This window comes from Aulonocara sp. 'chitande type north' Nkhata Bay, linkage group LG12, assembly GCF_057382095.1.
Source record: "Aulonocara sp. 'chitande type north' Nkhata Bay isolate Kocher_YH1m ecotype deep benthic linkage group LG12, A_spYH_male_GT1.1, whole genome shotgun sequence".
Classification (NCBI taxonomy): domain Eukaryota; kingdom Metazoa; phylum Chordata; class Actinopteri; order Cichliformes; family Cichlidae; genus Aulonocara; species Aulonocara sp. 'chitande type north' Nkhata Bay.
This window is the reverse complement of record NC_141355.1, coordinates 9,453,201-9,477,796: the sequence shown is the minus strand read 5'-3', so window position 1 is coordinate 9,477,796 and position 24,596 is coordinate 9,453,201. Positions and strand designations below refer to the sequence as shown.

The 24,596-nt window shown below is 39.5% G+C and overlaps 1 protein-coding gene across 1 annotated transcript in view; it reads left to right on the top strand.

Moving 5' to 3' along the window:
* The window catches only part of zmat4a (zinc finger, matrin-type 4a), a 150,933-nt gene that overhangs the window by 75,530 nt on the left and 50,807 nt on the right, over positions 1–24,596 (top strand). Inside the window, exon 4 of the mRNA XM_086313468.1 lies at positions 8,192–8,348. Coding sequence (XP_086169594.1) covers positions 8,192–8,348 — 157 coding nt within the window. The remainder of the gene's footprint in view (positions 1–8,191; positions 8,349–24,596) is intronic.

The following is a 24,596-nucleotide window of genomic DNA, read 5'->3' as shown; positions in this document are numbered from 1 at the left end:
AGCTTTTGTGTCTGAGCCACACACCTCTCTTTCATCATAAAAACAACAAAAAAGAAAACAGGGCACGATGATGTGGAACTCAACTCTTTTAAAATGAGGGCATGAGATGATTTTAACAGTCTGTGCAGAAGCTGCTGTTGCATATCTGTTTTCATCATTAAGCAATTAATTAGCTTCATTACTAGCCTTATTAATGTGAGTGTTGTGTGAATCAATTTGTACAGTCATGTTGGCACAAGCTTAATGTTAATGTGGGTGGTGAGTGTTGTTGAAAAGTTATGACCTTCAACTGATATTTCTGGGTATCTAATGGTGTGGAAACCAGTGGATGTTTTTTTTCTGATAAAGATTGTCAAATTCAAAATATCACATGTATGTTAATGTAATGTTGCAGACTCAACAGATTGTATGCAAATGCTTCCAAACTGATCAAACATTTTGGAACACTGGAGTATAATTATGAGTCGTATGTCATCCTTGGTGAGTAACTCAGACAGTGTTGCTTTGTAGCTGTGCATTTCCATAGCATATATCTGTAATTTATGCTCAGTGTCTACTTTGTGGGATTTCGGTTGGTCAGTGGCTTGGCTGTTTCGCTTTGTGAAGTAGACCAGAGCAGTGACTTTACAATGCTTACAATTTGCAAACATGTGAGTCCAAGTCCGAATTTTTTGAAAGAGGAGTTGTAAATGTCAATGAAAGATTGTTGACTATTAGACTTGGAGGCGATGTCCAACAGAAAACAAAACAGAAAACAAGTCAAATCATGAAAAAAAGATATAATTTTGAATTTGGTGACAGCAGAGCAAAAGTTGGAATGGGGCAACAAAACGCTGGATATTAAGTGGTGCTATGAAGAAAGCAGCCCAGATCTAATTAGGCTGGTGGTGGGTCAGTGTAAAAAGAGCATCTTATAAAGTTTCTCAGAAGTAAAGATGATCCTCAGCCCTTCCCATGAGGGTGGCACGGATGCCCCTCCGGTGGTCCTCCTTGGGCTCTCGCACTCTGGGGCCTCTGGATGTCTGGGGCCTGGATCTCCTCCATGCCTGCTTCATGCCCTGGGGGACGGGGCTATGGCTCTCTACATCCTCTTGCAGACCATTACATGTGGAAACCATTTGAATACAAGCGTGCTGATCCACACAGGTGTGCACACGGGTGTTCACTGTTCGTAGACTTAAATTACACCTTTCTTGGCTGCTACTTCAAAGCACATTGTGCGCTGTCGGTCCTGGTGCTGCACAACAACATTGAATATTTAGTATTTACTGCTGTTTACACTTAGCTAGATTAATGCGATGGTGTTGTGTTTAGTATGTTGCTTTGCATTTTTTTTTTTTTGCTTGTTTTCTATTCTTTCTCTCTCAACAGGTGATCCAGGAGATTTTATTTTATTTATTTATTTTTTTCCCCTTTCTCACTGTCCCTCTCCCCTTCTGTTTTTCTTTTCCTTCCTCTTTCTTTCTCCCTTTCCTATCCCTCACTTATGTCTGTCCCGTCTGTAACAACTGAAAATAAAATAAAATAAATAATAAAAACAAAGGTCGATCAAATGGACCAATACGGCAATGCCACGATGATCCATTTGGCAAAATAAATCCATTGGGTATCCTTGTTGGTCTTCAGACAACAATTCAGACGGCTAAAGAACCAAATGGGACAGGCAAAAAAAAAAAGAAAAAAAGTAAAGATGAGCAGAGATTACTAATCTGGTAAACACTGTGCTTGAATTTTGGACAGCACAGTGATTAGTTCTGATAGCTCCCAGCAAGAAGGTCCTGGGTTCAATCCACCATCTGTCTGGACCTTTCTGTGTGGCGTTTCCATGTTCCTCCCCAAAACAATCAAGTTGTTGGTTTAGCTTAATTGGTAGTTCTAAAGTACTGCCAATGTGAATGGTTATCAGCCCTGTGATGTCTTATAACAAGAATGGGATGACATTCATTTCCGAAAAGTTGAGCAGCTGGCCTCATCAGTTCCCAAATATTTATGTACTATTAAAAGAACACAGGATGCTACACAGTTGTAAACACGGCCCTGTCCCAATTTTTTGTAGGCATTCTGCTGCCATCAAATCCAATGAGTTAATATTTTTGTAAAAAATTTACATTTTGTCAGTGTAAACACTGGATGTGTTTTCTGTGTTCTATTGTGAATAAAATATTTTGTTTTTGTTTGGAGCATTCGGGCAGGGGTGGCAATCGTACAGATGTTCTGTACTGAAGTAGTACGTATACTACTGTTAGAAAATACTGCAGGGAAAGTTTATTAAACTTCTTTGCTCAAGTAAAAGTGAAAAAAAAAACAGCTGTGAAATGTACTCAAAGTAAGAAAGCAAAAGTAGCTCCTAGAAGAACAGGTAAACTAAACCTTGTGCTACATTAAGGTAATAATAAAATAATATTAGAAACTTTATTTCAGTCAATTAAAAAAAAGATTTTGGCTCTAGACTATAATACTCTGACTGGATAGGAAAACTTACTTCGCTACAGATTTTCAGATTGCCCTGAACATGTCATGTGGCTAGCTATTGAATTTAGGCCACGAGGGGCTAAATTGGGGCAAAATTGCTATTAAGAAGAAATAAATAAAACACACACAATGAATAGTGACAGATTTCAACCCAACTCTGTGCAATTGAGGGGCCATAAACTCAGAAATCATAGTATGACAGTAAAATTTTACACAACCTTAAATGTACTAAAGTTGTATAAATAAAATCAGGAAAGTTTGACGAGGTCAGATGGACTCCCTAACTTTTCATGGAATGACCCAGCATCATTTTTAAATATTTAACTAAACATCTCACATTGTCCACTTGAAATGCGACGGAAATGTACTTTCAGGAGTTTTAACAAGCAAAGACAAAATAAAGAGTAGCTTGATTACAGGCTGAAAAATAATCTTCAGATTTCTGATTTTGAGTTGGTTCAGTCACTCTTTACCTGTCCAGTGTCGTGCTCATATTTAAATTTCTGAATGAACCTAGCAACTCATTATAACTTTTAACTGGAAACGTTTGAGTACACAAAGTTAAAGTTAGAATTCTTCCCATGAAAAGAATAAAGAGTTGTGAAATGAAATACACAATCCAGTGTACATACAATATTTGCGTAGAAAGCCTCGTCTGAACATACCTTACATTTATTTATTTTTTCAAAAACTAAATTCAATAATGTATTCCAATACTGTTGAATAGTTGAAGTGAAAGGTGCAGTTATTGACAAATGTAAAAAACTTTTTCTGCCTACCGTCTGTTAATGATTACAGCCCATTCCATTTATGCACCGTGCCTTCGTCTAGACAGAAAAGACATTTCTCTGTATACAACCGGCTAATGCAGTGAATACAAGAGTCCTTCGGCTGGCTGATTGAAATTGATTGAGTGGTGCTGAAGGTAATTGAATACTGCTGAAATAGCCTACTGGTTCCTTTGAGAGTAACAAGGAAATACTGTTTAACGGCTCTAAAGCAAAGACAGAACAAATGGCATCTGTTGTATCCCGACTCATATCCAACATTCTTAATGAGTACAAAGTTTGTGTACATGCCTTATATTATAACTTTGCATTGGGAATGAGGTTGCCTATTATCCAAATTATTTTTTAAAAGAAAATAAAAAAAGTATGCCAATAGCAGAATAGACCACTCTAACATATCAAATGAGGTAAGGCATTGATTTTATTTTACTTGAATATAACTAACGTTAATTCTAAGCTAAGTGCATCTGCCATTTTTTTCAGGTTTGCAGAGCTCTTTAACTAAATACAGAAGTAACAGTAAACACAAAATCTGTTTTTCATTGTTATGGCATCGCCAAAGACATTCAGATTCATTTGTATACAGTCTTTTAATTCAGTAGTCGATATTACAACCCGATATCACAGCAAAGAGTGTAACAGACATGTCGCTCCACCATGTTCATTTCACACTGCCTCTCCAAAGCGTGAAATGCACACACTAGCATCCCCAGGCTTCTACCTTTCTACCTATAAAACCCGGAGAGCAGTCAAATGGTGGAAGTGGAAGCTAAATTGGCTAGTCATTCATATGTATATTAGGTCGTTACCTAGGAATTCTGGAGGGAGGGGAGTGGGGGTGAGTGATTGAGGGGGTGGGGGAGTGGAGTGTTTCAGTTTGCCATCTTAGGGAGAAATCAACACATGTCCTTTGTATGTCCTTTGTTGCTGACATTTATTGATGAAAACAGTACAAAAAACCAACCATTTGTACACATATTTACAAATAATGATAAAAAGTGAGTGAGTACATTTCAACATTTTCAGCAATCACTCACAATCCTGGCACTGCCACGGTATCTGTCGTCTGCATTTAACACATGTGTACCTGTAGCAGTGAACACATCGCACAGTGGCCTGATTTTTTTTGCATCTGTGTACTTGGATTTTAGGTCGCAAGCCACCCAAAACTTGATCCCAAACTTGTCAGGTTTACTTGCAATATACTGCAGGAAACAGCACCGAGTCTTTGATGGGAAAAGCTGTTCATCAACGGTGATATGTAGACCAGGGTTGTAGCACGTGATGCAGTTGGTGACAAATGATCCCCACACACTGGAAATTGCAGCGAACTTATCAGTCTTTGCTCGATCACTGCGGGTGGACTTGTCATCAAAGCGTAGGTGTTGCATGATGTCTTGGAAGCGGTTTCGTGCCATAGTTCCAATTATCTGTGGGTTTCCCAGGTTTGCTGACCAGCAGTCATTTACCGATGGAACCCTGTAAACCCCCCGCAAGATGACAATTGCAATAAATGCCATTAGTTCAGGGAGGTCCATGAACCAATGAACATGCTCCATGCACCACTCAGCAGGCCATTTGTAAATATGTGTACAAATGGTTGGTTTTTTGTACTGTTTTTATCAATAAATCTCAGCAACAAAGGACATACACCCATGTGTGTTGATTTCTCCCTAAGATGGCAAACTGAAACACTCCAAGTTGGTGACTTTTGGAGATTTGTTTCCCTGGATGATTGAGAATGCATCAAGATGAAACACAAAAGGAAGCTCACCGCTTTTAGCAGCTCCCCCACCCCCTCAATCACTCAGTGAGTGATTGAGGGGGTGGGGGAGTGGAGTGTTTCAGTGTTTCAGTTTGCCATCTTAGGGAGAAATCAACACATGTCCTTTGTATGCCCTTTGTTGCTGACATTTATTGATAAAAACAGTACAAAAAACCAACCATTTGTACACATATTTACAAATGGCCTGCTGAGTGGTGCATGGAGCATGTTCATTGGTTCATGGACCTCCCTGAACTAATGGCATTTATGGCAGCAACAAAGGACACATTTTGTATTTGTACATGAGATGGTTTCAAGATATAAATTAGAAAATGTATAATAATTTCATACTGTTCTCACCCGCCACAGGGTGAGAACAGTATGGAATGTCACAATAGGACCTTACATAGGACCACAGTAACCTTACAATGTCACAATAGACACCAACACTTCCTGGGATGCTAAATTGAATAAATGGAAGAAAATGGAAAAATGGATGTGTGCAGTTTCGTACTGTATACTTTAATATGTCTCCATGAGCGAGGTTAGCTGTGTGCTTGTCAGCAGTTTTACACTACCTTGCATTTGCGAAGCATCATGCTCTTTATTTGCATTTTGGACACCAACGGCTGGCTGAATATAATGGTCTCTCTGTATCTTTCACCAGAAAACAATGGGACTTGAATTTTTTTTTTAACAAGACACTTATTGTATTGAATGTGGCAAACTCAAAAATTGGTGACTGGTTAATTTTAGCAATAAATTTACCCTGAAGAATGAGAGGGTTGCTGATATTGTATTATTTTCTGTTATTAGATATTCCTTTCACATTCCCTGAAATTCAGATTTTAGTTTAAATATTACCATATATGCTCCAGACTAAAACCTGAACCACCAGTCGCAATCCAAACGCTTTTCTTCTCTACCTGACTGAACTCTTGGAAGTAAATTTATCATGAAGGTGAGTGAGCTCATTATCTCGCTTCATCTCAGACTGAGACAGTTGAACTGAAAAGACACACACACACACTCAGATTCATTGTTCACGCATTGCGTCTGGTAGAGTGCACCATGCACCGGAGCAGACATTTGAGAGATGTCATGAAGTTCACCCTCTTCTCTCCTCTTCTTCCTGTATGAATATCAGCCTTTCGGTGACCTGGCCTGACTGGCAACACACTATCTTCTTCTTCTTCCTCATTTCTCTGTAAAAAAAAAAAAGTAGCACAACCTTGGTGAACAATACTGCTAGGATCGTTCTACATTTTTTGATGATAATGGGTTTTTGGTGCAGTTTGTAAAGATGGAGTGTGCATATAACTAACGATATAATTGACGCGAGACAAAATACAACTCCACAACTGTACTAGCGCAAAAAAAACCCATTCATGTATTTTCACTTAAACAAGCAGCTGTTTATGTGTATTAAAGCTATATAAAAATTTAACTGTGCAAATGCAAATTCCTTGCTGAAAGTTTAACCAAAAGGCATTTCCAGTAGAAATGGGCTGACATATCCTGAGCATAACCATGTATAATATCCACTGAAGTTAAAAAGAGGTGCTTTGCAACATTAAACTGCAGTGTGCCAAATAAAAAAGTCAAATACGTATTTTTCAGACCATAAGGTGCATGGGATTATGAGGCACATTAAGCTAAACAAAGCAGTCAGATAAATGAAACTTTATTCAACTCATACTTCTTGCTTCTTCCACTTCTGTACCATTGATTCATTAATGCTGTATTCTATCACAGCTGCTCTATTCCCGTGTTGTTGCAGTATATTAATGACTAACCTCGTATTGTGGATGGATTGTCTCAGTTGTTCTCCTGACTGAAGTTTGGTCCGTTTACAGCATCCTGCCATGCAATTGCATTTGTCTCTAACCATCAGGAACCTTCACGTTAACTTTGGAAAAATGTTAGCGTTGATTCCTCCAGATTCACCGTTTATGTTATGCTAACATAGCTGTGTCGCTAGCGATCACGTAGCACATCATTATAAACCAGCTAGCCCAACTTCAGTAACCTTACAAACGTCACTGCTGTTTAGTTTCCTGTCTTCATTTATGTTGGAAGTGATAGCAGAGCTGTACGTTTGAATTTTTCAGAAATCTCTCAGTCAGAACATGCTATATCATGCTCAGGTAACTAGTGAAACTAGCGAGCTAACTTCCGCTAGCTTCTAACTCCGTTAAGTGTAATAAATTCTGTTTTCATGGGTGCCTGGATGTTAAACTTCATAGTTACACCCGGTAAAGCAGCAATGCTGATCGTTTTATTAAAGATGAAAGAATTTAGACATTTTAACTCTCAGTGATCCTGCAGGGTTTGTTTGACTTTGGGACCTGAAGAGACGGAGTTTAGGACCCAGATTACTCCCAGATTTACGAGCGCCTTAGTCCCACAAATACGGCAATAACGACGGCCCGCTTGCATGTTCTACAAAAAACTGCTTTGTTTTGTATCTGACGGACAAACACCAAACCAGTTCCACATCACTGAAGTGGCAAAATTTTTACAAACTAATTCTGGTTCATTCGCTTCACTCAACGATCCGCTTTCTCCCTTCTCATTCTCCGTTGCCGCCATGCTTTTTTTGGCCATGTGCGTATGAAAACAAAGGCACTACACATGCGCGTTTTACCCATCTTCTATCGCGATATTTCATTTTCTTATCGTTGCCTAACATTGTGCCGGTATTACTGTGAACGGTATAATGTGGCCCAGCCCTACACCCAATCTCTTAGTTTCTCAGACGCCCAACCGAACTGAAATCTTCTGTTACTAGTTGCTTGATCTGGTCTTTATGGTTCTTAGAATTGGTTGTTATTTGTACTTTTTTTGACCTTTTGTTTACTGCTTCTTCTTTAGGTTTGCTTTTTTTTTTTTCACTTAATCTATCAGGCTTCAGTTGTCTGCTTTTTGGGTCCTTTATTGGATAGAGTTGACTCTATTTGCATTCTGCCAGGATCCTATCCTTCAGACAGGAAATGTTAGAATTATCTTCTAAGTTGAGTCAGCCAAAGTAAAGCCATTCAGTGTTAAAGTGCTAAAATGATATGCTGTTCTTCCTTTGTTATGCATATTACATGTTTGAACCCTATTTTTAAAGCTCTCAAAAATAAATAAATGTGGTTCTCAATCATGCATTTTTCTTTTCTAGGGCAGTGACGACGGCGATGTGGACAAGAATAAATGCTGCACACTGTGTAACATGTCCTTCACCTCAGCGGTTGTGGCACAGTCACACTACCAGGGTAAAATCCACGCAAAGAGGCTAAAACTACTACTGGGAGAGCAGCCTGCCATCACAACCAAAGGTATATCCCCTGTTAAAAATTCATCATGGGTATCAATGATGGAAGAGCTACATGTGTTCAAAGGGGATTTATAATTGAGAAGAAAATAATTAAGGAATGAGAGACAAGTTATAGTACTTAAGGCTACCATCAAGATATGTGTTGGCAGTCTCGTAGATGTATATGTGAAATTAAATATGTGACAGATCGGGTTTTCTGTTCTCCCTATATTTCCATACCTACTGTATCTGAGCTTAGGAGCAATGCAATAGGACAGACTCTTAGATCAGTGATCCAAAATGTCACAAATAAAAAAGGGGTGCTGTATGGTCAGTATATACTGCGGGAGCCCATAGGCTAGACCAGGGGTAGGGAAATCCAGGCCTCGAGAGCCGGTGTCCTGAAGGTTTTAGATGTGTCCTTGATCCAACACAGCTGATTTAAATGGCTAAATTAGCTCCTCAACATGTCTTGAAGTTCTCCAGAGGCCTGGTAATGAAATAATCATTTGATTCAGGTGTGTTGACCCAGGGTGAGATCTAAAACCTGCGGGACACTGGCTCTCGAGGCCTGGAGTTCCCTACCCCTGGCTAGACCTGTAGCATACTCAGGGAGATGAGGAACAAATTATAATTATATTTATATAATTATAATTATATATATAATTTTATGTTGTTTTTCTGCCTACCTTTGTGCTGAGTTTTGAAGTACACAATACTTTATCTACAGAGACTTCATAACAAATAAATCATAAGACTTATGAAACTGTGTTATGTCATGGAAGCAACTCAGAATTAAAGAAAATGGTCTTTGTTTAGAACACTTGATTCCTGTTTTCTTACTTTTTTGCATATTTGTCACAGTTAAATATTTTAGATCATCAAATGCTAAGGATGTTATGACGAGATATTAGGTTTGAATATCTTTTTCCCTTAATAAATGAATTCATCAATTAAAAACATCATTGTACTTTGTATTTACTCAGGTTATCTTTGTCTCATCTTAAAATTTGTTTGATAATCTGAAGCATTTAAATATGACTAATATGCAAAAAACTCCATCCATCCATCTATTGTCTTCCGCTTATCTGGGGCCGGGTCGCGGGGGCAGCAGCCCAAGCAGAGAAGCCCAGACCTCCCTCTCCCCAGCCACCTCCTCCAGCTTTTCCGTGGGGACACCATGGCGTTCCCAGGCCAGCCGAGAGATATAATCTCTCCAGCGTGTCCTGGGTCTGCCCTGGGGCCTCCTCCCTGTGGGACATGCCCGGAACACCTCACCGAGGAGGTGCCTACGAGGCATCCTTGTCAGATGCCAGAACCACCTCAACTGACTCCTTTCAATGTGGAGGAGCAGCTGCTCTACTCTGAGCCCCTCCCAAATGGCCGAACTTCTCACCCTATCTCTAAGGGAGAGGCCAGCCACCCTTCGGAGGAAGCCCATTTCCGCCGCTTGTATTCGCAATCTCGTTCTTTCGGTCACTACCCACAGCTCGTGGCCATAGGTGAGGGTAGGGACGTAGATCGACCTGTAAATTGAGAGCTTCGCTTTTACACTCAGCTCTCTCTTCACCACAACAGACTGGTACGGCGTCCGCATCACTGCGCCCGCTGCACTAATCCATCTGTTGATCTCCCGCTCCCTTCTCCCATCACTTGTGAACATGACCCCAAGGTACTTAAACTCCTCCACTTGGGTCAGGGTCAGGGTGGAGTGCCAGAGTGGGCACTCCACCCTTTTCCGGCTGATGGCCATGGCCTCACATTTGCAGGTGTTGATTCTCATTCCCAAAAAACTCAAGAAGGGGAAATCAGGAGCAGTATTTACTTACATATACTATACATACATACACACACACATATGAGCCACATTAGATTCCAAAAATTTATTTGTGTTATATTTTAATAAAATTGCTTTCAACATCCATACATCAATGTTTTAACTGCTTATCCAGTCTTGCTGTCATTGCTCTGAATATGTATCTGTTAAATCTTTGTTTCAAATTATTACATTATCACAAAATATGGAACTTTTTATGTGGACATTTTACACACGATTTGTCCTGTGGTTATCTGCCCCTCAGCAAGAGCAACAAAGATACAGTTGAGTACCACCTGAAAAGGGTACAAAAGGTACGCATGATGGTCTGTGGTTAGTACTGTTGCCTGACAGCAATAAGGTCCTGCCTTCAATTCCACCATCAGATCAGCCTTTCTGTGTGGAGTTTGCATGTTCTTTCCGTGGGTTCTCTCCAGGTCCCACAGTCCAAAGACATTTAGTTAGTTAGGCAGTTAGTAGGTTTGGGTAAATTGATGATTCCAAATTGCCCATAGGTGTGAATGTGTGAAGCGAATGGTTGTCTGTCTCTATGTGTTTGCCCTGCGACAGACTGGCAACCCATCCAGGGTGCGCCCTGCCTCTCACCCTAAGACAGCTTAGATAGGCTCCAACCACCCGCTGAATTGGATAAGTGGAAGAGAATGAATGGATGCACCATGGGATTGGATCACGGTCTGATCTTGTATCAGCTGATGGAAAGATGTCATACTTATATCTGATAATCGTGATAAAATGTATTTTACCTGGTATAATTCAGGGTCTAATTACGTGCCAACAGCAGGTCACGAGTTGGTGTGTTTGCATGTTTCCTTATTTCATGAGTCTGTGTGCGTGTTATTTAGAGTTAATCACCAGCTGCGCTTTACCTCAGGGTGATCAAAGTCTGCTGCCGTTGTAATTTGCTGAGAGCTACTTACCTTGAAATCACGTACATATTAGCAGTTGCGAAAATAATGAGCAAAGGTCACAGAGGAAATACGGCAAACATAATTTTAGATCATTTTAAAGCCCAACACCTGAGTCCACAGTGAGCAGCGTGGATGTGGGTAACTGAGCTTTGTTTGTTTCCTGTGGTTTGTTGGTGCTCCAGTTGACCAGGTCATTGATATGCACTGCAGAGCTTTGTGTTTTACTTTGTGCTCTCACTGCTACATTTCTTTTAATTTGTTGGATGCGTTCAGCTGGCTGATAAGGCAGTAAATTTTTATAGTGGTATTATCTGAAGCCTCACATTGTTGGACCATCCTGAGTTTATCCAGCATTAGTGCTGCCTCAGGCACTGCAGCCTTTTTCCCCTTCCAAAGTGGGAGGATTGAATCCGTAGATTGGCACAGAAACCTCTTGTCTTTGAGTTTATGTTTGACTTAACCTTCTGGCTGAAAAACCTGAATAGAATAATTTCTTTCACCGCAGCAGTTCTAGAACAGCATTTACATTTGAAAGTAATGGAAAGGTCCTCTGTTTTACTTCAGGCCAACGGCAAGTTGCGTTTTCTTTGTATTGTGTTTGTGAACTGAAAAAATAGCAGGACAGATTATGATTTAAGTGAGGTCGAAATATTAAAGCTCTCGAAACTGTGGTAGTGATCACCAAATGCTGCTGCATAGTGGCACTTCCCTCTGGTGCATTGACAGCCCAGTTTCCACATGTGGTCTCTGTGCTTTTTTATTCTCGGGATCTAAATTGATCTCTTGCTGCTCATGCTTAGCTGGTTCAAATATTAAGGATCTGAGGCAGTCACTGAAAAAAAGCTTGATGCCAAACAGAGTTTTTGTAAATTCTCAGTGCAGTTTTCCTGTCAAGTTCACAGTTATACTGCTAAAGAATAACTTTTCATTCTGTCTCACATAAGTCATTTGTATTACACTTTTCTCAGCATTCTAAGCCTTTTTAAGCATAACTTAAAAATAACAAGTTACATTAACATCAGATTTCTGGAAATATGATCTGTTTAGGATGTGCTTTTCTTTTGTTCTGCAATAATTCAGCAAAGATGGCATGAACTTCACCTCTCAGGATGCTGGGATGCAGATTGTGATCACAGAGTCCATACATGGCATTTCCCTATGTTCATATATAGTCAATCTAATTGTATTGTCTGTTTACAGTAAATACCACTGAAGTGTGTTTTGTCTCTCGTCCTTACTGCTGTTCACATCTCCATGGTGCTGAAATGCAAGAAACAGTATCTGAAATGAACTTTTTGACTCACCGCCCAAGGGTACTGAAAAAATCCACTTGTTAAGCTCATTTCTTTATTAGGCAAACTGTTAAGTCAGCTTTTTGTGTCTTATACATTTGTTTATATATATTTCATTGGGGGTAATATGATATAATGCTGAATTCAGCCATAAAGAAGCCAATATGTGAAGCATATTTCTAAATATGTTAATGAAATCAGGCCTCAAGAAGTCTTGATCTTCACCATCATCATCATCATCATCATCATCCACTCTGCTGTCTACAGCCTTTATAGATTTAACTTTCCAAATAGAAAATCTACCTAACGTGTGGTGCTTGATGGGTTGTAACATGTAACATGTATGCAGTATGTTATTTCTGACATCTTCTTAGACACTTAAATGAAAAGAATGGAAATAAATAAATAATTAGACTTTTGGTTAAAATCCATTTACAAAAATATAAATGTTTTGTTTGGAAATGTCTGGTATATTTATAGAGGACGTTATTTCCCTCCTGCTATTGTAAAACTGATTAAAGTAGAATAGTGTGAACCCAAATGCACTAAGAGCTCAGATTGAATAAAGAACAAAAAGTCTGAATGAAAACTTACAGGGGGTAGCAAAGCCTCACAGATGAAGAAAAACAGTGTTGCTGAACAAAAAAGGAAAATAAAAACAAAAAAAGTCCCAGGGAAAGTTTCCAGGGAAAAAAAACAGAAGAAGATTAAAAATGCATGAGGACACAAAAATCCAAGAAAATCAGACAACTGGGGACAGTTAGGACAGGCTACTGGCTGGAAAACTGGGAAGAAGACCTCAGGCACAAAGCCTATCAAGACAAGTCAGGCAAGTCCAAAGGCAGAGCAGACTAGCTGAACTGTTCCAGAGGGCACTGTGACTGAAGGGCAGACTGGCAAGACTGGTTAGTGGGGGACAGGTTGAGCAGACAGATGGGACTAAAAGCTACAATCCAGTGACAAACACAGAATGACTCTGTGGGCTGGGTAAAGAGCATTCAGCAAAGTTCTGCACAGACTTTTCAGATAACATTACACGATAGCATGGTGCCTAAATGTTCAGATCCTAAAGGTTTAAATTTAATCCTGATTTGGATCTAATCTTGTTGGTCATTATTGGCTGTTTTCACTCCTTTATATCTCGCCAGCAGGTAGCTCAGTCTATCTTCTAATCTCTCATTTACTGTGATGAGTGATAAACAGAGAACAGCCGTGTTTATTTAAGGAAATATCTACCAGTTGTATTAAGAAGTTCATGTAAAGCAAAGGGCTTTTTGTTGAAAAATTGTGTATTTTATCTCAGACTGTGATGTTTTCTAACCTTAAATAGCCTACATCTAACATTAACTAAACAGTATAATAAAACAAAATTAGCAGTTGTAATGCAGTGGAGATGAAGATGTATGTCTATGTCTAGCATCTACTATGCTGTTAATATACATTACACACTGACTGCAGACAGCTGATTAATGATGTAAAAAACTGGGGATAGACATGATTTTAGTTTGGTGGTTTAATTTGAATGATTCAGGTTTAACAGGAAACATTTGGAAACATCCATCCATACTCTTATTCACTTCAGGGTCATTGGGAGGGTGGAGCCTATCCCAGCATGCAGACCAGAGTCAGACCAGATGGTGGATTTGAACCTTCTTGCTGTTGAGGCAATACTTCTAACCACCATGCAAAAAAAACCCCAGACAGTTCAAAATGGCATAATTATATCTGTTTAGACTTGAATAGCCCAAACATCCAAAGAAATAAAGAGATACCTTGACTTTAGTTTCAGAGGACTTCATGACTGTTTGGTTGTAGTTGTACTTTAGAGATATTGTCACTGCTGAGAAATTCTGATGTAGTGTTCAGACAGCACCCTTTGCTTTTCTTTCTGCCACATGTCAGTGACAGACATAGCCATTAACGAGGCCATCTGTGGCCAATGGTTCAGAACAGAGGCAGAACCGTCTCAGCCAAAAGAGGGGGAGGCACAGCTATCAATCGCACTGACATCCAACAAAGTACCAGGACACCATGGAACCTCTTCTCCACCTGACAGACACATTAAGTTTTGTTGACTGAAGTTGCTGACATCCATCTTTGGGGAATCATTTGTATCACTGAAAAAAATCACTTATTCAGTGCTTCTCTTGCATCTCTTTTAGTGTGAAAATGACAGAAATGAAATTGAAACTGCTCCATTAACATTAGACTCATATATTACCCTGAAGCACAGTGAATTTGTTTTTTATTTGTGTCTGTTTCATTACAGAGGGGTTCAAACCATCAGAAGAAAAAGAAACTATTAGTAAAATGTTGAGTTTTCATTACCCAAAAAACTCCAGTCCTGCTGAAATAAAAGAAATGTTAGCTTAGGTTATTTTATCCTGTGGAAGTGTAATTTAAATCCTCTCAGATCTGTCACAAATACATAATGTCATAAAGATAAATCCAGGGTGCCGAGAGGCCCCAGCTATTGATTTCTGCATAAGTCACATCAGCCGACTCTGTTGATCCAGTTGCCTCTCGGGATGCGTTGTTGTTCTGCCGACTGTCAGCCAGCATACAGCTGCAAAAACTTCTAGCTCTCCAAGCACTGACTTTGGTGTCCACACAGGACATGCTGTGAAAAAAAGCCTCCAATAACACTAATAAGAATTTATAGCATCATGGGAGAGCATCATAAACTTTACTTGATGTTATTTTTGCCTTTGAACAGATGCTGTACATCATCTTCTTGTGCCCAAAATGGCTATTCAAAACCCACGATGAACATTCGAGAAATGCACTGTCATCAATCTCTAGTCACAGACACACACACACGGAAAAGTCCTGCGTAAGCGATTGTTCTCAATTTCAAACTTTTTGAAGATGCGAGAATTTCATCTGACAGTTGAAATTAATCTTTAATGCTTTACCTGCAGGCACAAAATTACACAAAGCTTCTATAAGCTAACCAGTAACCCTTGCTTGCCCTTTTACTTGGGCACCGTTGTGTTAAATTTGAATATTTCCACTGACCCACATAGATCATGCTCAGCTGCACACATTTTCTGTTGAATGAACTGCTGGTGTTGCAATGTATTGCAATACGCTTTCTATTTTAGAGCGGAGGCAGGCTAAACGAGCGTTGATCTGTCATTAGTACTTTTATATAATCACAGCCACGTTTATTTTTGTATTTCTTCAGTCGCTATTTCCAAATTCTGGCTTGTTTCCCATCGTCTGTGTCGTAAGCACAATAGCTTGCATGAGCTGCATTTCCTTTAACATCTGCAGCTTAATGTGGGGCTGTTTTGCTCCTGCACTGATTTACCGAGAAGTGATTTAGAGAAATCTGGAGTTAAATTGTTCATATTGTAAAATAGCTGTTCCCCTTCCATTACGTTTAACTGGGGACATTATCTTAAGACTTTAAATGTCTTTGTCTGTTAACATATAATCAACAGCAAGCCTGCATGAATCATAACAGCAACATTTAAAGCTCCTGTATTTTTATATTGCCTTGTGGTTCCCTGCTGTTTCTATCTAATGGGACACTTTAAGCATTTGCAGCATTTTAGACATTCACACATTTGCATTTGATGGATTTCACTTTCATTGTGTTGCAGCAGCTCTGCTTTGAGAGCAAAATGAAAGTGGAGCAATTAGAATGGAACACGTGAAGAGAGCCGTATTATGTGGTCATAATTATTAAGTCCTGAATGACTGTAATCAGCACTAGAACAAAAGATTTTCATTACATTTGATTAACTAAATTGTATTTTCATACATACATCTTTTTCTTGCATGGAGTTTGAAACAACCATTTCAGCAACAACGTTTATGAATTAACTATTATAACTTTCGTCATATGCAGACCTTTTATCTAGTGCCAAAACCCAGATTATTTTTCTGTGTTGTTAGGTTTTTAGGGGTGGGAGTTGGGGACAAGATGGCAATTTATTAAAACTCTTGATAAATGCCAGTAGTGTTATTGTGAGCATGTTAGAAAGTCACTGTGGTAAAGCATTGTGTGAGCGCAAATCCCCAGACAGCGCTGACAGGTGTGATTAGTTTTGCGGGTGATTTACAGAAATAATGCTGTTTTCTAACACATGTGCTGTCAGTTCATTTGAATATAACATACCCAATCTACCAAGAGCAGAGCAATTTTGAGCAAGGTCGCAAACTAAGCAATGATATTCAGCTCCCAGTAAACTAACCGGACAGGTGCAGAAAAGCATATAAATATAGGGCGTACAGTGTACGGTAGAGTCATTATAATCAAAACAGGCTTTGGTAATTGTCTGTAGCTCACTTACTGTCAAAGTGCATGAAGCCTAATGCAAAACCCTTGTGCGCTGTCCATGGTCCTGGATTTCTAACGGTTAAATTTGACTGTAATAAAAACTTAGTTAAAGAAAAGTGTGTTTTTAGAGTTTGTTCATGTAAATGCATTGATCAATCGACGTCCATCCAGGGCTTGGTTATTTTCGGTATTGGGTACAAAGTCAACGTCACCATTCCTCCTTTCTCTCCGCACTTCAGCAATTTTGTGGTGAACCCATTGCACGGGCTGTGAAATTCCTGCTGCTGAATCACAGTATGTTGGAAAGAACCCGGCACTAAAAGTTGAAGAGTTACAAGAAGTTCAGTTGCCGCTGGTATCGTGCGACTCTTTTCTGGGTTCTAGGTCTAGACTCTGAGTTCACTGAGCAAATGTAGGAGTAGTTAAATTGGCACAGATGGAGAAATGTCTCACTTTGCTTGCACAAAAAAATAAGATGTGTTTTTTTGTCAGTTTAGTTAGCAGTAAATTGCGTGTCACAAATGGTAGTAAATCATTTTGTGTGTATTCCTCACCCTATAAAAAAAAAACCTTCCAAAAGAATCTTCCCACCTCTTGCACACAATTTCCTAACTGCAGTGTTTCTGTAAGTACTGACAGTAATTGTTTTTAAACCAGTTTGTGCTGGTGCAACCCGTTGGTAAATCTGGTTAGTTACCTCGCCATCTGCTAGGCATACTTCTTAAATGTGACCTAGTCATTCTGTTTGGACTGCCCTACAAGATGTATTAACTTTAATAAATAGAACAACATCAGCAACTTTAACAAAGGCAATAAAAAAAAGAAAACATCCTGCAAGGGTTACTCAAAAACTTAATTTTCCATCCTGAAGCCTTTCTCATTCTGCTGAACTAACTAAACCAGAGGTGGACTCAGCAGCACACTGGGTTTATAGTGCTGACATCGAGAGACAGAGCGGTGATGTCAGTAATGTGAAGTCACCATGAAACAAAAGTTACCTGTAAATAAATGTAAAGGGCTTACAGTGGTTGTTTAAATTTGCTCTATATGCTGACACAAACAAACACACACATATTTTTTTCCCTATGTCTTTGCTCTACCCTATTCTGCTTATTCGCTGTTATCTGTGTGTTATCTATAGCTGATATCTGTGCAATATCAGATGTAATGCCTGCCAGATATAAACTGCTGTCACGACTTATAGAGTCAAGGATGATAAACTCCTAGAATATCCTGATTTTAAACTATGTGAATATAATCTCATATAACCCCAAGCCTTGCTTTAATCAGGTCAGATATCTGTGGCATCTTATTACAGATCAAATGACAGATATGATGAAGATATTTATAGGCCCAAGCAATCATCCTCACATGCAAGTTTGCAGTCTAGAGTAGAGATGGAGTGAAGAATTGTTGTGGGTTTAATGTATATAAATATATACAGAAAAGCTGAATAGAAAATCCGCTATATGCTTTAAACAATTTACACTTGTAATTATGTTTGCTGTCCATAGAATGTCAGAGAAGTGGCACTGATGGTAATTGCCTGTTTCATTTCATGCGGCACACATTTTAAAATGCCCCTCTTTAAAGCGCAGACTGTGGGAGAAAGGAAAGATTTCTGTATCTTCAAACAGCCAAATAGCAATGCAACACCGAGTCGGATCATTTGACCCGTCTGTTACCTTCTGTGGCCTCCTGCTTTACTTTGCCTGACTTCAAATGTTTCACAGCAGCTGCAGGACGATGTGATAAAACTTAAGCAGCTGTATTCACATATTCTTTTACTTTAGTTATAAAAATAATCTTGCCCAGAGAATATTTTACATTTTTCATAGCTAATTTAAGCATCAGCTTTAGGCTGCAGTAAAGTTTACTGCAGTTTATTGTTTGTTGCATTTAAAGCAGGGATGTCACTCATTTTACATTGTGGCCCACATACAGCCCACACTGGTCTTTAATCCTTAAGATGTCTTAAATGTCTTAATTTTTTTTAAAAAATGCAATTTCAACAGTGTCTCCGTTTTTGTATATGGCAAATGTAAAATTACATGAATAAAAAAACGTGGTTAATTCACAGAAAATGATCTTTTTTAAAACTGTGAACACACTTCAGAAACAAACATAACACAATTCTGTAGTAGATAGTAAAAAAAGTAATTTTTCTACCATTTAATTTTTATGTTTTATCTGTTAAATACTTTGGTGTTATATGAGTGACCATACGGGAGGTATTTCAAAGTGGAAAATCTGTAAAACATATAAAAGTACAGTTAAAAGCTCAAAATGTATGCACTCTACTACATTTCATATTCAAAGCCTTTGAGTGGGACAGTGGGCTGATTCAGGCCCCCAGGTCTTATTTTTGACACCCCTTAGTTAAAGGATGTCTTTGGTTCCGCCTGTATTCCAAGTGCAATGGGAACCAAGCCTCCTTTCCAAACACATGGACCAAGCTTTGAATTGCACAAACTGCAGCTTTGCCCTCAAGTCTTCTGTGTTTATTACTCAGAATTGTCTCAAATGCAGCAGGCTTAGTACACTTGTGCCCCCCCCCCCCCCCCCCCCCTCCCCTCCACTTTAAAGCATTTTAAAGTACAAATTGTCCGCAGTGCACAGAGGGTGATAATTAACTTCAAGTATGAAGATGTGTTGTTTGCTTTCCATTCAGAGATTTCTCTTTGAAGACAAAAGGAAAATCTGAGAAAACATTTTATAAGTGGTACATGTCAGCAGGGTTTATATTCCGAGAGGGTGGAGGGGTGAAGGAAAGCACAGCAGGGATCCTCATTGTAGGAAAGGGTCAGTGAATGGATTTGGAGCACTTTGGTCCCGTCTTCTCACAGAAGCGGAATCTCTTTAGATTTATGACTCTGTTTTAAGAGTTAGAAGATTTCTACACTGCCCTGATTCTCTGTCTGCTTATAAGAAATGCCATGGGGGGCAAAATGAGACACTCTGCTTCAGCTGAAAGTAAATTGTTGCATTAGTGAAAACACGGAAGTGTGTTTCTCTTCGACTTTGAGCAGATGAAAGGATTGCCTTGCTGTGCTGTACATTTTATTTTTAATGGATTCTTGGTATTCTCTTACTAAGCTGGTCAGTAATGAAAGAAGTGTTCACACAAACAGCAGCAGAAGAGCTGCATAAATAAATCCAAATTAGTTTGAAACTGGAAGCTGACACAGCCAGCATCAAACAGCAAAAGCCTTAACTGTGGTGTCAAAACCTCAAAAACCAAAACCTCCCAGCTCTTCCTACATGTTTGAAAAAATCCCAAACAAATTACGATGTATAATGTATGAATTGTATTTATATTAGTGTGCGAAAATGGCTGCTTAGAGCAAACTGCTGTTCATAATGCAGGCTGAGCACAATGTGTGACTCTTTTTTTCCCGCCTGTCCCGTTTGGTTCTTTTGCCATCAGAATTATTGTCCAAAGGCAAAGAAAGATGTCCAACGGATTTACTTTACCAAATGGACCATCCCTTGCCGTATTGGTCTATTTGATTCACCTTTGCTTTTATTGTTTATTTTATTTTATTTTCACTTGCTGCACACGGGACAGACATGACTGGGGGAAAGAAAAGGGAGAAAGAAAGAGGGAAAGAAAAACAGTGGGGAAGAGGAACGGTGATACAATGTGTGACTCTTGAATGTGACTAAATTAGAATAATGTGACTAAAAATGACTCATGAGTGTGTCCACAGAAAAGCCTGCATGGAGGTGTCTGTTTTCCTCAGGTGTTTTATTTTGAGCTTTGTGCTTTCCATTCGGTTTTAAGCTGCTGTTTTTTCACTGTTTGAATCACTTTTTACATTTGATTTGCTTTTTTTGTTTACACCCACTTCACAGGATTTACCCTGCACACTGAAAATGGTGCTTGAGCTTAACTGGGGTTAAAGTCCAATCGGTCCTTCGCATGTGACAACTTAGGAGTGAGAACCGACTCTCACTGTTGTCTAAATGAACACCAGAGGAGCTCATATGATTTTTGGCTAGTTTTCTCCCTTGATCTCTGGTTAATCCAACACCTCAACTCTATCTATTCATTTTCTTAAAAGCTTATCTCATTGAGGGTGGCAGTGGGCTGGAGTATATGGTGTGAGGTCACTACAGTCACTCTCACATCCACAGCAGGCTAGAATCTGGACTGTAGGAGGAAATCAGAGTATGAGGCGAGAACCTGAACGATTGCACACGTACCCTGTGCAGTCGTGAAAACATGCAAACCTCACACAGGTATATCCCAGCTGATGAGCTGAGGTCTTTCTGTGCATTTCTGTGCAAGCTTGTGCTAACAGCTGCACTTCTATACCAGAATCTGACCCTACCATCACAATGTTGCAGCAGAAATCATAACTCATCACACCAGGCATGTTCCAGTCTTCTGTCATCCAATTTTTTAGGAGAGCATAGTCTCATTTTCCTTTTTCTGAGCTGAAAGGAGTTGAAACTGCCATGGTCTTCTGCTGCTGTAGCCCACCTACTTTAAAGTTGCATGGCTTGTGGATTCAGAGATGCTTTTGCATAACTTAGTTATAACAAGTGGTTATGTGAGCTACTGTTCCTGTCCTATAAACGCAAAGCACTTTTGCCATTGTCCTGTTACCGTTGGTATTAACAAGGCATTTTCCATCCAGAGAACTGCCGCTCACTGGATATTTTCGCGGACTATACTCTGTAAACCTTAGAGATAGTTTTACAGGAAAATCCCAGCAGATCAGCACTTTCTGAGATACTCAGACCAGTCTGGCAACAACAACCATGCTGCGTTCAGAGTCACTTACTTTTCTTGAACATTCTGATGCTCCGTTTGAATTCCAGCAGATCAACTTAACCATGTCTACATGGCTAAATGTAGACATGGTCAAGTGCCGGGTGATTGGCTGATTTGATATTTGCACTGATGAACAGTTACACATGCGCACATAATAAAGTGGCTGGTGAGTGCATATTCGTGGTGCCCAGAGGATGGATTCTATTAATTTGGTGAGATCAGCAGTTTGCCTCTATTGTTATCAGGAGTTTGACATTAAAAGCATCTGTCAAGCATTGAATCCAACTGTACTTTGGGTTTATCTAACATCTTGGTATCAGTGTTATAGGTTTACATGACTGATAGCCCACTTGCTCTTTTATCTGTCCTTATCTGTTGTACACAGCCCCTTAATAACTGTTTCCCAAAACCTATTTACCTGCCTATTTGAGTTTGGCAACGGCTCGTGTCTTGAGTCTTTAAATAACTGGTTGATTCAGTTCGGTTCGATTCTCCATTCAGTTTTATTTATATAGCACCAAATCACAACAACAGTCACCTCAAGGTGCTTTATGTTGTCAGGTTGTAAGAACAATCAAACAACTCCCTATGAGCAGGCACTTTGTGATCATGGGAAGGAAAAACTCCCTTTTAACAGGAAGAAACCTCCTGCAGAACAGGCTCAGGGAGGGGCGGGGCCATCTGCTGTCATTGGTTGGGATTGAGAGAAACACAGACACAGAGAAGAGTGGATTTGAGAGCTAAATTCTGTGTTTGCAGGGTGAGTAAACCTGCAAAACTAGACCCTGCAGAGCTCTGCCACATCCTGCTTTACTGTCAAGCTTCTTAAGTACAGTTTTTCTAGCATAAAACTTCAATTAGAAAAACTGTACAAGTTAACAGCTGACACTGAAAATGCTTCTGTAAACCTGCATGCTCGTTTTAACAATCTGAACCTACAAACTACAAACTACAAAATCTGAAAAAGTTAGGACAGAAAAAGCACAGGGACTTGCAAATCTCACAAACCCACATTTCATTTACAATAGAGCATAAAAAACATATCGAATGCGTAAACTGAGAGAACATACCATTTTAAGAAAACTATATCATTTTGAATTTAATGTCAACAAGTCTCAAAAATGTTGGGCCAGAGTCATGTTTACCACTGTGTAGCATCCCCTCTTGTGGATCTGCAGACAGCAGAGGGTCTATCAGGCCAATAAACAGCTGCTGTGTGTGCGTGTGTGTTTGCGTGTGTGTGTGTGTGTGTGTGTGTGTGTGTGTGTGTGTGTGTGTGTATGTGTGTGTCGTTGGACTAAACAGCTACGAGGCTGCTAGTATGAAATGTGGCATGTGTACTGTCTGTTTGACTTGATACAGCAAGACCATCAGTCTCAGATGATTCACTCGGTTGTCTCTTAAAAAAATGTTCTTTTCAGACATCATTGTCAAAATCATTAAGTCTCTACAAAAAATAGGCTACTTTCCCAGATAGTAGTTTTTACTGCGCTCTCTGTGCTTAGCGCAATGTTTCAGCTCTCGATTTTATCTCTGCGGAAAAAAACTTTCCATATTTATCCAGATGATACTTAAACCTGTAACATTGAGAAGCAGGGCCCTTTTCATTGAGTTTAAAGTGTCCTTTACACAGCAGGTGCCACATCAAGCTGAAGCCATCTGTCTCTTAGTGATGGTGACGACCCCTGCCTTCTGAAGTGAACTGAATCCTCAATCAAAGCACAGAGGGGTGTTTGACAGTGTGGATTTAATGATGCTCTAAATGGGAGGAAAGGCTTTCAGTCCTTTATGTGCCTGCTGGGTTATTTGATGCCAAAGACCCATCCTGTAATAACACAGTGTGTTATGAGTCAGGAGCCACATATGGAAAGTAAAGACTTTAGGTAAAACTGGTGGGCTGCTAGACAAATGGCCTGGACACTCTGTCATAAAGCCTACTAGAAAGAATATTAAATCAGAGTGTGATTATGCTTTGCTGGAGGAAGATACTATATGGAGAGGCTGCACTGATGATGATAAATACTCTTTGCTTAGGCCATATAATCATGCCCCTCTAATTCCTGACTATTTGCAGCAAATTATTTTTCCAGAGTCTCTCCTCTTTTGGGAATTTTTCACATGCGATAAATTTAATCGAATAATCAACACTGTTTGACGTGCAACAGAAATCTAAGAGCCACTTACCAGAAATCTGTCAAGACCACTATAGTCAAAACAAGGCTGACATTTCTATCTGCGATAATTTGTATCTGGTGGTACGGCCCAGTGCTGGGAGGTGTGAAAGGAGGAGGTGGGTTGAAAAGCAGCTTGCAGATGAGCAGCAACTGTGGGCAGATTGAAGCACTGTAAATTCACTCCTGCATCTAAATCAGATGTTAATTCAGATGTGGCAATCATCTCCATGGCCACAGGTGTATAAAATGCAGACTGCTTCTACAAACATTTTTGAAAGAACGGCTCGCTCTCAGGAGTGGTATTATAATAAGATGCTACCTGTGCAAAAGTCCAGTTTTGAATTTCCTTACTACTAAATTTTCCATGTTCAACTGTTAGTGGTAAGTCGTGATAGAGTGGGGTCAGCAGATCCTGAGGCTTTCTGCAGAGTCATTAGCTACATACAGGTGTTCAATTAAATATGTGTGCACTGCTTCTCATGGACTTTTTATTTTGTTCTCCATTTAAATGATAAAACAACTTGAGAGATGTTGACAGCATTGTAGTGATAATTAACATGTTTACCAAAAATGCTGTATTAACTTTAAAACAATATTTGAGATGCTGACTTTCTTTGAACAGTCTGGAGTGCAGAAGTGTACTGTGAGGATAATTAACCTTCTTTCTGTTCTCTCACGTCTTTATCTCAGCAAACAGTAAACATTTAACCTCTTTTGAGTTCCCATTCGCTCTAACTTCTTTCATTCTGTCATCACTGTGTCTGGAAATCGCCTGAATGTTATGATACCAGGAGCTGTGCTTTTGGGGGAGTGTTGCATCTGAGTATTACGCTTTTAGTTCTTCGTAAATTTAGAGCTTTTTTTCCTGCTTTAATCCGAGGCTGCATTAGTCTGCCTATAGATTTCCTAGTAGTCTTTATATTTGGGTTGCAGAAATGCAATCCCCTCTCTTTGAGCAAGGCGTTACATTTCTCTCAGCTCCAGGGTTGCT